Genomic DNA, 10,975 nt, shown 5'->3' on the forward strand with positions numbered 1-10,975 from the left:
TAGAGTACATAACGTGAGAGATGACGCGCGGGACCGCTCCCCGCATCTAGGCCTTTCAGACCTTCAAAGCGGGCGGAAAGCCTCCGCTCTGGGCCGCTCAGTAATTTCCCGCCAACCCCTGACTGATGAATTTCAACCTCTTCCACTCTCAACCTCATATTGCTCAAGCTATGTGTATCATGTCATTAACGCGTTTAATCATTGCAGAATCTTTTTCATTCCCATCCTCCCTTTATTTCACCTTGGCAGCGAGAACAGATGTGAGCCTGCGAACTTGCCCGGGTACCCTTACTACCCTGCTTCCCACCTATATCTGGTCGCTCTGAGTATTGCCTCTCAAGGCCTCTATCTCTTGCCAGCTTAGCATAATTCCCAATGTGATTGTTGCGCTGTTGTTTCGAACCTGGTGAGTACACGGGAAGTGGTGAGCGTGTCTTGACAGCCTCTACCGTCGTACGAACTCTGCCAAAGCCATGCTTTTGTAGGCTGTCACAACTGCGCACGCTTTTCCCAAGGCCTCCTGTGGAGGAGTTATTTGTAAGTGTCTTCTCCGAATCTGAAGCACTTCTCCGTGACCTGGACGACCAGCTCCAGCTGCGCCAATCTGTGCTTGACGGGAGGGCTTTGGTGATCGAGATGAAAAGTGGTCGCATGACCGGAAGACAAGCGCAAATGATACCAACCGCGCACTCGGCTGCTGACCACAGTGCGAAGCTAAGAATCCCGTACGTGAATAGGGAAGGGTTAGCGATTGATATTGTACGCGCAATACTGACAACGACACCACTAAGCAGCAATCAGCACCAACTAACAAACTGCATTTTGAGAAAGAATGACTCACAGCAAGCCCAGTCCGAAGACGCTCGATATTGCAACCTTCTGTTTTATCGACATTTGCAGAGTCCACGTCATGCGAATAGGGAGGACTAGAAGTGCGAAATCGATCACCGCGTTGATAGCGCCCATCGCAGTGGGTGAAGCAATCTCGAATCTGCAATACTGTGGATGGTTCCATAAGTTACTGGGACCATGAGGAGCACAAGACGTCAAGCTTATGATGACCAAGGTAAACCCGTTCGCCATGGATAGAGCAAAGCACATCCACCAGGCGATCTTGAACCATCTGACCCGCAGATTAAAGACGCGCTTGTACAGAAATAATATTGAAAGCTTCGCGACGGTCGTCACCAGGCCGTACGTAAGCTGACTTCCGAATCTGAGACCGCCGTTGCGCTTCAATCTGCCGACGGTGAACGCTCCCATTCCAATGCTGAAATCCGCAATCAAGATTTGCAGAGTCTCCATGCCAACAAATAGCACCAGTGCGCCCACACATATCCAGTCATCTGCGCCAAGCTTCTGCTTGATCAAGCGTCTTGAAAGCAGTCTACCACCCACAGCGGTGAAGGTAAGGATGAGAAACAAAATGTTAAGGCCCACCATGACGTCGCGCTGCCCCGAGGTCAGGAACTTTGGCCCCATATTCTTGGAAACTGCGTCTGGCATATGTGGCATCCCTGTCATGCCTGCTGGAGGTCCGGTCATTCCAGGTGCTGAAGTGATTCCCGCTGGCGGCCCCGTCATCATGGGCGTTGTCGATGCCGAGAGAGTTTCGGTCGCGGTCGCAGCAACGGCTGTGATAGAGCTGAGAATGTCAGCCGGAATGCCCGACATTCCTGCTGGAGGCGTGAATCCAGGAGGTGGTCCTGTTGCTCCTGCTGGGATCGAGAAACCAGCAGGAGGACCATTCTGTGCAAGACGACGAAGTATACCCATTGTTCGGGATGACAGGTGATTGTTCAGAGATCTTGCTACCTTTCTTGGGAATTCCATGGGACGACCGAGATTTTATGCACCTTCTAGGTGGTTTATTGCTATGTGCACGAGAATTATGCCGTGCCATATTTCTTACCTTATGCAGCAAGCCTGGCCTTCCAGCATCCCAGCATCGAAGCATGCACGCCACATTGAGGGTCTCCAAAGAAGGTCCGGCAGGCGTGCCGCAGGCGATTGTGAAGTTTAAGCGTGCGTTGTGGCCCTGACGGCCACATCTCTCGCAACCAATGCCCCTCAGAGGTAAAGCTCACAAGCGAAAGACGACTGATGCTATCATTGTGAAGAAATAGGAGAGGCCAAGTCGGGCCGGTGCAGATGCGCGCCGCAAACCACTAGCATTGGACGGGCTAGCGTTGTCTTCCATCTGGATGAAGGCTGCTGCGGGGAAATGGCACAGCAGGTCTGCACTGATGGTGTGCATGATGTGCTCGAGCTACTTCTTATCGCGTTTCAAGGTTGTCAGATGCTGGGGGCGTAGCACAGTCGCCGCAATGCCCACCTACTGTTTACAAACCTCAAACACGATTCACTAAGCCCAGAAACGTGTTGGTTGCGTTGTCTGATTCCTTTGCTTCTGCCAATGCACCAGGCGCGAGAAGACAAAACAAATCTCATCGGTACTTGAGAGAGAGAAACACCTCTCATAATATATTTACAAGAGGCCAAAGGAAGGTGCAGGAAACCGAAGTCTTCGCAACTTTCGCCCAAAAAGGCAACTCTGAATGTCATGGGAATTTTGCCTCTTACGGCAGCTGTGCCTCTGGCTTTTGGCCTTCTTGGCAATGCGGCAACCCACGTATGACCAGCTGGAAATAAGATGTGACAGCACTTGGCAAAGAACATGCCGACTCAGTGGATGTCGGGCGAAAGAGAAGCACTGACATGGTCCAATCGACTGAGGAATGAGAAGAGCACCCCTAATATCTGCGTACTGCGTGCTTGTTCGCTTGACAACTGTGACTGCGGCGTCCTGTCTAATATGCTGCGGGTTCGGAGTTTTGCTAATAGCTTGGAGCAAACATTTGGCCTTTCTCTGCCCAGTGTATCCTCGAGTGCCCCTTGATAGCGAGATATTATCACTCGGGACGAGTTCGAAGTTTGATTGCTCGATTGGTTTTTATCTGAAATTGTCAGCGACAGCTTCTTTGGTGGTTTCTTCAACGAGAGGAAAGACAGCAGTATTATAAGACCTACGAACGGACCCCATGGTGTCGAAGGTCATAGTTTCTTCATACGATCTCCAGTGATTATCGTCGCAATTACGAGAAGACCTCGGCAATCACCATTGACGGCTTGAGTACGAAGACTCATCGTTTCGACCCGAAATCATATGGTCGAGTTCATGTCTAGTCAGAAAGGGAAGATTACTGCTGTTGATGCCTTGATAAGCGAGGTTTGGTCTATTGAAACCCGTTTTAGGCTAGACCGTGACTAGTCTGACGTTCAGCAATCTTATTGATCACAAAGGAGACATGAAGGTTCATATGTTTGTCGATTTCGCTGTTCGCCCGGCTTGGACATATGACGTGTGTGTTAGAAGATAGACACAGGATACTCTTGGTGAGTGAATGTCATTTAGGCTTCACGACGCTTTTGAAGTCGAATGAGGTCAATCTGGAGAGCACACAAGGTGCGATGTGCAGTGAGATTGCACAAAGCTGAACGTGATGTCGACGTGTTGAATACAGTCTTATTTGGCGGCAAGTACTGTTGAATGCCGTTGTTTATTTTCTTTGCAAGCAATGTCTTTTCCCTTTCGTGCCCTCAAGGGCCTCATTGGAACGATCTTGCTGTATTGTCGGTGAACACTTCACATTGATTGGGGTGCTGCGAATGACGGCATCTTGAAACACATGAATATGTTGTCACATTGGTCACAACGGAATAAAATTCATCCCCACAATGTCGACACGGTTGATGGGTGTTTTGTTGACGCAAGAGTCCTTTATCATGCTGTGTTGAGGACTGCGGCCTCCTTTATCAACCAATGGTAAGTGTGTAAACGTATTACCGCGATGTGACTTTCAATATCAACACTTTGCCCCCGAGAACACTTAACCATCCGCCACCATGTTTTTGAGTGTTGCACTTCTCACGGGTATAAAAAATCGTCTGCATCTCCCAGATCTTTCTCTTCACAACATCACCCATCGAAAACCTATTCTGATCAGATTCCATTTCCACAACATGGTGTCCACACGAGAACAGAACGTTATGTTGGCAGCCATCATCATCGTCCTCAGCCAGCTCAATAGATTAACTACAAGATCCGTACCCTGGCCTGCATTGTATGATGTTCTCTTACGTCGATCGCTACAAGGCGAAACTCTTGATCAAGTTGCCGACACAGGTAACCGAACCTCACTCTGACACATACACTTGCTAAGAGTATGGGTCAACAGTTAGGGTGCCAGGGTTATCGACTAGTTCAAGCCAGCAATCGCAGATTTCGACAGCTCGCAACTCACAGGATCGATGGTCAACTGAGGTTGACCCGGTTGAGTCACATGAAGATACTGCTCAGAAGGTTGCATATACATCACATCTGTATCGAACATGACAAGTTGACTAAATCTATTCAAAGATATCCGACCGAGACGGATCCTTGTCAGTCTTTTCGACGGCAACTGCTCATACATATAAGGAGCAATCCCAACAGGGTGGAAATGACACGGCAACAGGACCAGCTCCGGTCTCCGCTCAGCCTACTGCGAAGAATAACAGCCCTGTCGTGGTTTCTCACACCCCAGAGAAGCACTTTGCACATTCAAGGTCTGAGGATGAGAATCCTTCTAGAGAGCAGACTTCCATTGCTGCATCAGCAGCACCTCGTCGAAGGCTGCAGAATAAGAAACAGCGCCGATTTTTCTCTAAATCCTACTCTGGTGTGAGGAAGCTTTCTTCAACGAAGAAAGCTCTAAATATATATAATAACAATCGTCGGCACAACTATGTGGCCGCACTACAGGCTCTGGCGACGACCAAGGAGGTCCGAGACCTTATCGAAGTGTCCACCGAGGCACCATCATCCTCGTCGCCTATGCTGGACCCGGCGCCCCAGGCAGATGTCAGACTTGCAGATGACGCCAAAGTGGTACCCCATGTCCAACGTTGGTGTGATCCAATCCAGGATCACAGCACTGGGGTGAAGGACCTAGAGCTCCATTTTCGAGGGTTGAGCGTAGCGGACCCTGTCGATGCCTTGGCCGAGCAATTCTCAGCGCTGTGCATCACACCATCGGATCCGGTCGACGCAATATTCGAGGACTTCTGGGGCTTGTCCATCACCGGAAGACGGTCGTGGTGTTCAGAAGCGAGCAAGGCAGAGAAACCTGTGTGGAGCGACTGCCTTGCTCCAAAGTTTGAAATCGAAGACGTGGAAATGTCTGGTCTGGATCCCGAGGATGAGACCAATAGCCGGAGACTTCCTCAAAGGCCAAGTGAGGGGTTTTTGAGGGATGTCATGACGGACGGTACCGAGGAAACGAAGGTTGTGCTTCATACTTGGTGGTCGCCTACTCTCATTGCGCCAGGGCAAGATGTCACCATGGGCGGCACTTAAAGAGAGAAGAAAAAGGGGCTGTGCGCTTTACTTGGCGCCGAATCCATGGTCGTGTAATACAACTTACGCTCGAGTAGCAAAAGACGGACTTCAGCAACTTCATGATTATGCAAAATCTCGACCGATGGTAAAAAAGAGGATTAGGACCTTTTCCAGGCGTATTTGGATCCGGCAAAGCAGATTGACGGGGGCGGGCCACTGACCCTGCTTCGCAGTAGCGTCATCACACTTTCAAGTCTTTACAGAGAGAAAACTTCTGGGGACACGAGTGATGGTAGCTTGATTGCGGATGAGCAAGTCTTGGTGAATGGCTACGATGCGGATTGGAGCCTTTTTGGAGCGATCTGGATCGAGCGAACAGCCTGGCGCAGGGTTTAGAGTGCTGGAGGATGGTCAGCTTGAAAGATGTTCAGAAATAGATTATCAGGAGGCTAGAGCTGTTAATTGCTCGCCTCTTTTTAGGTGGACCTGCATCGACAAGAGCGGCAGACGCGTTGATGATGACGGTCTCACAGGCATCTTGGCATTCGCAAAGAGCTGTGGAATGGGAAACGAAGGACCAGGATGAAATGGACGACGATAATGTCACATGGAATGCTTCACTTCTAGGATGACTAACAAAGTGCAAAAGAAAGTGTAGAATAGAGACATGGGTTTCCAGTCGAAGTTGGCGCGATTAATGAATTTCCGAGATTTTCGAAAATATAAGAGGAATGTGGAGGAAAGTAAGTAGGCTGATGTATTAAGGCGAGCTTACCAGTAATGGTTATAGGGTATTGACAAGAGGAGGGGAGCAATGATTCATTTGATTACAAAATCATAGAGTAACAAATCATGATTGTTTGCATACTCAAAAATCCATGGTGGTATCTCTCATAACTTTCACAAACATTCCACATAGAACTTGCATCATGCAAATTGCAAGACGTTTGACAGCTAAATTGTACCACAGAATGGCCTTAGTAATGACCCGCTTCAGGGTCATGATTCCCCTCAATCTCAGTCACTGCTTTGGGTTTGATAAGCTTATCCTCAAGCTGATTCATCTCGACTTCAGTCTTATTGTAGCGAGAGTAAAGAATCCTGATTGTTCCATTAGCATTTCTGTAGATCATATCAGCAAAGGGGATGATGACGGACCAGAAAAGTGCCGTGGCAATGATATCAGCAACACATAAGCCAGTATAGAACCACACATATTTCGGATCCTCGGCCACAGCGCTGACGCCAATACCTAAGACCGACCCGAAGGCATTTGTGAACAAGAACATGCTCATGATGAATGACTTCATATTCGCAGGGGCTTTGGTGAATGCATACTCGAGTCCTGTAATGGAGGCGAAGATTTCAGCCAGACCGATAATGAGATAACCAGGCGTCTGCACAGCGACATGAATGTCGTTAGGGCCATTCTCAGTAGGCATATTATAACCAGGCGCGCGAATATAAATCTGGTGTTGAATTCCGGCTGCAAATGCCATGCTGACTCCTGTCAGGATGAAGCCCCAAGTAATTCGCGTAACGGGGTACATGGGAAAGCCACGTTTCCGCAAGAATGGATAGACGATCTTGTCCATGATGGGAATGAAGATAATGATGACGACCGGGTCAATGTTCTGCATTTCATCATTCGGCATGCCGTGCAGTTGCATTTGGGCTGCTTGAGCGACGAAGTTGGAGCTCATTTGATTGTAGATCACCCAAAAGATTGGGTAGAACAGGAAGACTCTGCAGGCGACTAGGGCGCGGCGAAGTTCATCAACAAAGGTCTCATTCCATGGGGTCTTGTATTTTTGGCCATTTGCTGGAAATCAAGTCAGTACCCGCGAATCACTCGAGTGAAGGTTCAAATACCAGCTTGATATGAAGGTCTTGCCGTGTCCATATTGCGCCCATTGATCAAGCCAATCCACATAGCCTTGAAAGCGTGGGGTAGAATAGACCCCTGGGGTGGCCGGGTCACATAAGATTTCTTACCCAGGAGCAAGACAGCAAACCCAACAAGGAACCCTAGTAGACCGAGAAGATTGACTGTCCAGAAGCCCTTATATTTCTCCATGAAGACGGTACCAACCAAGGAAAGTGACCCTACATTGATGCACCAATAGAAGATCATGTAGATGCGCTGGAAGGTGACACTAGGAGATTGAATAACGCGTTCGCCTGATGCGAGGGTTTTGATTTTCATCCTGGTCTCCGTCATCTGTTCGGCAATGAGGGGAGAAACGTTGGATTTGATGCCACCAGTACCTGGAATTGTGAGTGTCCGAGTCTCTTACCCACAACGCGCGAGACTTACCTAACCCTGCGATTGTCATAGCAGCAGCCAAACCTCCAAGCGCAGCGCCATTGTTGATGGCGAAGGGGAGAGAGGTGATAAATAAGATGATGAGTCCGGCAATATAGAACAGCGAGAAGAGAATGATGGTTTTGTACCTTCCCAAGTACTGGTCGGCCACTATGGCTCCGATGATGGGTGTGACATAGCACCAAAATTGCCAATAGTTTTGCAATCCCGAAGCAAATGCGGTTCCTCTTCCAATTGCGCCTGGGACCTCATCTTCTCCGTTCCAGGGAGGCCCACCAGCGTAGGGATTCGCGATATAGTTGTTAAAGGTGCCGCTGACGCCGTAATAGCAAAATCGCTCGGACAACTCAATGATGCAGACAAGGAACAAGCGAGGGGGCAGAGCTGGCGCAATCAATCAATCAATCCATGATGCGCTCAAGTTGTGAGGGCATCATACAGTATGGAACATGTCTCAAGGTTCCAACCTCTTCTGCAGTGGGATACTCGAATCCGTCATCGAATTCGTCTGTGCTCGACTCTTTATCGTAGGCAGGTATGGCCTTCTCGTCGGTGGTCAAGACCCCGCCGGCGATGTCTTTCTCGTTTTTGTGATCGGCCTCTGCGTGCATTCTTGACGTTGTCAGCGCATAATATCACATGCAGTGGTACAGAGTGAACGTGAAAGGTATAACAAAGAAAGACAATCACGCCGATGGATATGACGCAGGTGCTAAGCGGGCGGCCGATAAGCCATTGGGAGCTTTCCCGTTAAGCTTCTGGTGCTTGACACCATTGAGAAATGGCGACAATCGGGTGGCGCATCACGCCAAGGGGGGCTAGAGAGCGCTCGATCAACGACTAAAGAGATCGACTTACAGCACTGCGGGAAGCTCTCGTGGTTCAGTCATTGTGAGTAGTTATCGGGACAGACTGAAGCTGTCGACGTGGGGTGGAGGGAAGAGAAAGAAGCAAAGAAGATACGAAAGCTTCGTCGCGCATTCCACAGGGGGATGGGTCTTTGTATACATGCTCGCTCTGCATGCATCACCTGCACTCGACCTCTCCTGCCCGTTGAGGGAGGTTTGATCGCCATCCCACAAAGAGGCGAATCAAGCACCAGTGGCTGCAGGTCGGAGATGCTCTCATGATAGTGAGGATAGCGCGATATGGGGGGCCAGCTGTCCAATGACAATATTGATATTACGAGGACAGTTATCAGGGAGTGTATGCAAGGTAGCGGTACAATGCCCTCTCGCTGTAACTGTCGCATGCGCAACTGCCGAAACCCGACAGAGAGTCTCCTTCTAGAAGGTGGGAGGGGCGAGAATGAAGTAGTAGTACTAGGGATGAAGTGGCCAGGGTGACGGAGGGCAATATGAGGGGGGGCAAGGGGGGCCACGGTTGGTCGGATATGAGTGGTGGAGGCGCCGACAGGAAGGTCTGTGCCGCCCAAAGAATGGCAAGCAGCAAATGACTGGATGGAGCAACTGCGATTTTAAGGAAAGGCAGGTGGGAACAGATGGATATGAAGGGAAGAGGCGGCCACCTATTTCACTCCCTAATCTGCAGCTAAGGCCCCGCTCAGTATGGTCTCCGCTCCGTAGTTCGATACAAACGGGCCTGGTTGTCCCTTCGCTTGCGCAACTATCTACAAGCTTTTCGGCAGGCCTCCTTTTCAGGGTAGAAGAAATTGTCATCTTCTACTTGAACCTCGGTTCTCCGACTGAACTTCTTCAATTGAGAGATTCTGCGATTCAGTGATAAGCAACCCTTGCAATCTCCAACCTCTGTCCTCCTGTCCCTTGCGATGTAGTGTGTGAGGACGGATGCGTCCGATGGAGTGTGAGCTTGGAGCAGTTCCTTCTACTCCTTTCGCCACACATGCTCACCCTTGCCTGTGGAATGCCCAATACTCGAGCATCGCTTGCAGTATTGTATGGCATGCATGAAATACGCGATCCACCTTAGTGATTTTCCTTGGTGCGAAATGGTGTTGAGCATGACAGAATATTATGTGGACGACGAGGGGACATGACCCGTCAGAGTAGCCGATGTGGTGCGTACCTGGCATTCAATCGTGATATTCATTTTCCCCCTTCGCATTGTGCGTGTCACGGTCCAGATGTGTTGGTGAAAGACCCATCCAGATCTAGAAAGTTCTACCCTTACCAACACTCTCACCCACCTTGCCCTCTTTCATTCTCGCTAAGCATCTACGTTCGATTGTTCCGAACGGCGGCAGAGGGTCGTGATCTTACTTAAACATTGGTGCAGAGACAGCGAATTGAAGCAAAGTCGGGCTCTATTGTCTCTCAAGAGCTAGATATCTTGTTTCAGAGAGCTTAGAGAGCACAAGCCTATGATTTCCCTAATCCCAGCTATATCATCCTACTCTTTCCTATACTTTACAGATCACTTGACAGCGACATACCGCATCCTCTCCCTCTGCTTCTGCAGTTGATACCCCCTCGCAGGGTGCGGCTGTCCAAGGCCCGCCCCTTTCTCATTCTGGAATTCCACTTCTTTTCGCTCTTGAACGAGCGTGCAGCAATGACAGCACCAGGACATGACATGGTCATTGCATCGGCTGCCCTCAATTCTGTATTGTTCGCGGGCCTCGCTTCGGCTCATACCTTGGAGAATGCATTGGAGCCCCGGGACTTGGCAGAGGAGGCACGTGAAGAGGCACTGAACGAATGGTAATGGTAAGCAACAGTGCTCGGTCATGCAATGATAAAGGAGAGGGAACAACCTCCTTGCGATTGCAGCCGTCGGTCTCAGTGTCGTCCGGATTCTCGCGCATTGCTTGCGTTTTGCTGAAAGTGAGATAGGGGCAGAAGACTGCGGATGCGCCTTCCAAACGGTCAGATTGTGACAGGAGCTGGTAGCTACCAAGGAGAGAGACACGAACAGAGACGAGCAGGTCCACAGTCGAAAAGGCTGTAGTGCCATTCCGTCACTCTCCTCATCCTCATTACTGTTTGCCTTTTCTCCTAATTTTCGATGTAAATACAAAGGAAAGATTACTCATGTAAGCATGCGATTAGATGAAGCGTACTAGAACTAACGTACGACAGTTTTATGTTTACTCACTTGGGCCCGGTGCGTTTTTCGACTGATGGTACGCGTGTTACCCTTGGGGAGGTCGTGGCTGCCACACCCACCACAAACGAAACCCAATGAGGACCAGGGGCTTGTCACCACAACAGCGACCAACAAAAGGGCAAGTGATTGACCTCTTATGGTGGTAACCTTATGTGAAGAGGCGCGTGACACTGGCTTGCCTC

The 10,975-nt window shown here is 49.7% G+C and overlaps 3 protein-coding genes across 3 annotated transcripts; 1 reads left to right on the forward strand and 2 right to left on the reverse strand.

Annotated features, from left to right (window-relative positions):
- Positions 1 to 215: 215 nt before the first annotated feature.
- On the reverse strand, positions 216 to 1,482 carry KY384_004239 (uncharacterized protein; the record flags this gene model as incomplete). The annotated part of the gene is made up of 2 exons (XM_044812745.1): positions 216 to 786; positions 842 to 1,482. 2 exons carry the CDS (start codon positions 1,480 to 1,482, stop codon positions 216 to 218), a joined length of 1,212 nt encoding a protein of 403 aa, XP_044670165.1.
- A 2,647-nt stretch (positions 1,483 to 4,129) lies between these two features.
- KY384_004240 (uncharacterized protein) lies at positions 4,130 to 5,398 on the forward strand (the record flags this gene model as incomplete). Its single annotated transcript, XM_044812746.1, has 2 exons — positions 4,130 to 4,186; positions 4,421 to 5,398. 2 exons carry the CDS (start codon positions 4,130 to 4,132, stop codon positions 5,396 to 5,398), a joined length of 1,035 nt encoding a protein of 344 aa, XP_044670166.1.
- A 959-nt stretch (positions 5,399 to 6,357) lies between these two features.
- Positions 6,358 to 8,317, reverse strand: KY384_004241 (uncharacterized protein; the record flags this gene model as incomplete). The annotated part of the gene is made up of 4 exons (XM_044812747.1): positions 6,358 to 7,202; positions 7,253 to 7,648; positions 7,698 to 8,090; positions 8,146 to 8,317. The coding sequence occupies 4 exons, from the start codon at positions 8,315 to 8,317 to the stop codon at positions 6,358 to 6,360; spliced, it is 1,806 nt and encodes a 601-aa protein (XP_044670167.1).
- Between the last annotated feature and the right edge of the window lie 2,658 nt (positions 8,318 to 10,975).

The sequence above is a fragment of the Bacidia gigantensis genome (assembly GCF_019456465.1).
Source record: "Bacidia gigantensis strain McMullin 20006 chromosome Unknown contig_231, whole genome shotgun sequence".
Classification (NCBI taxonomy): domain Eukaryota; kingdom Fungi; phylum Ascomycota; class Lecanoromycetes; order Lecanorales; family Ramalinaceae; genus Bacidia; species Bacidia gigantensis.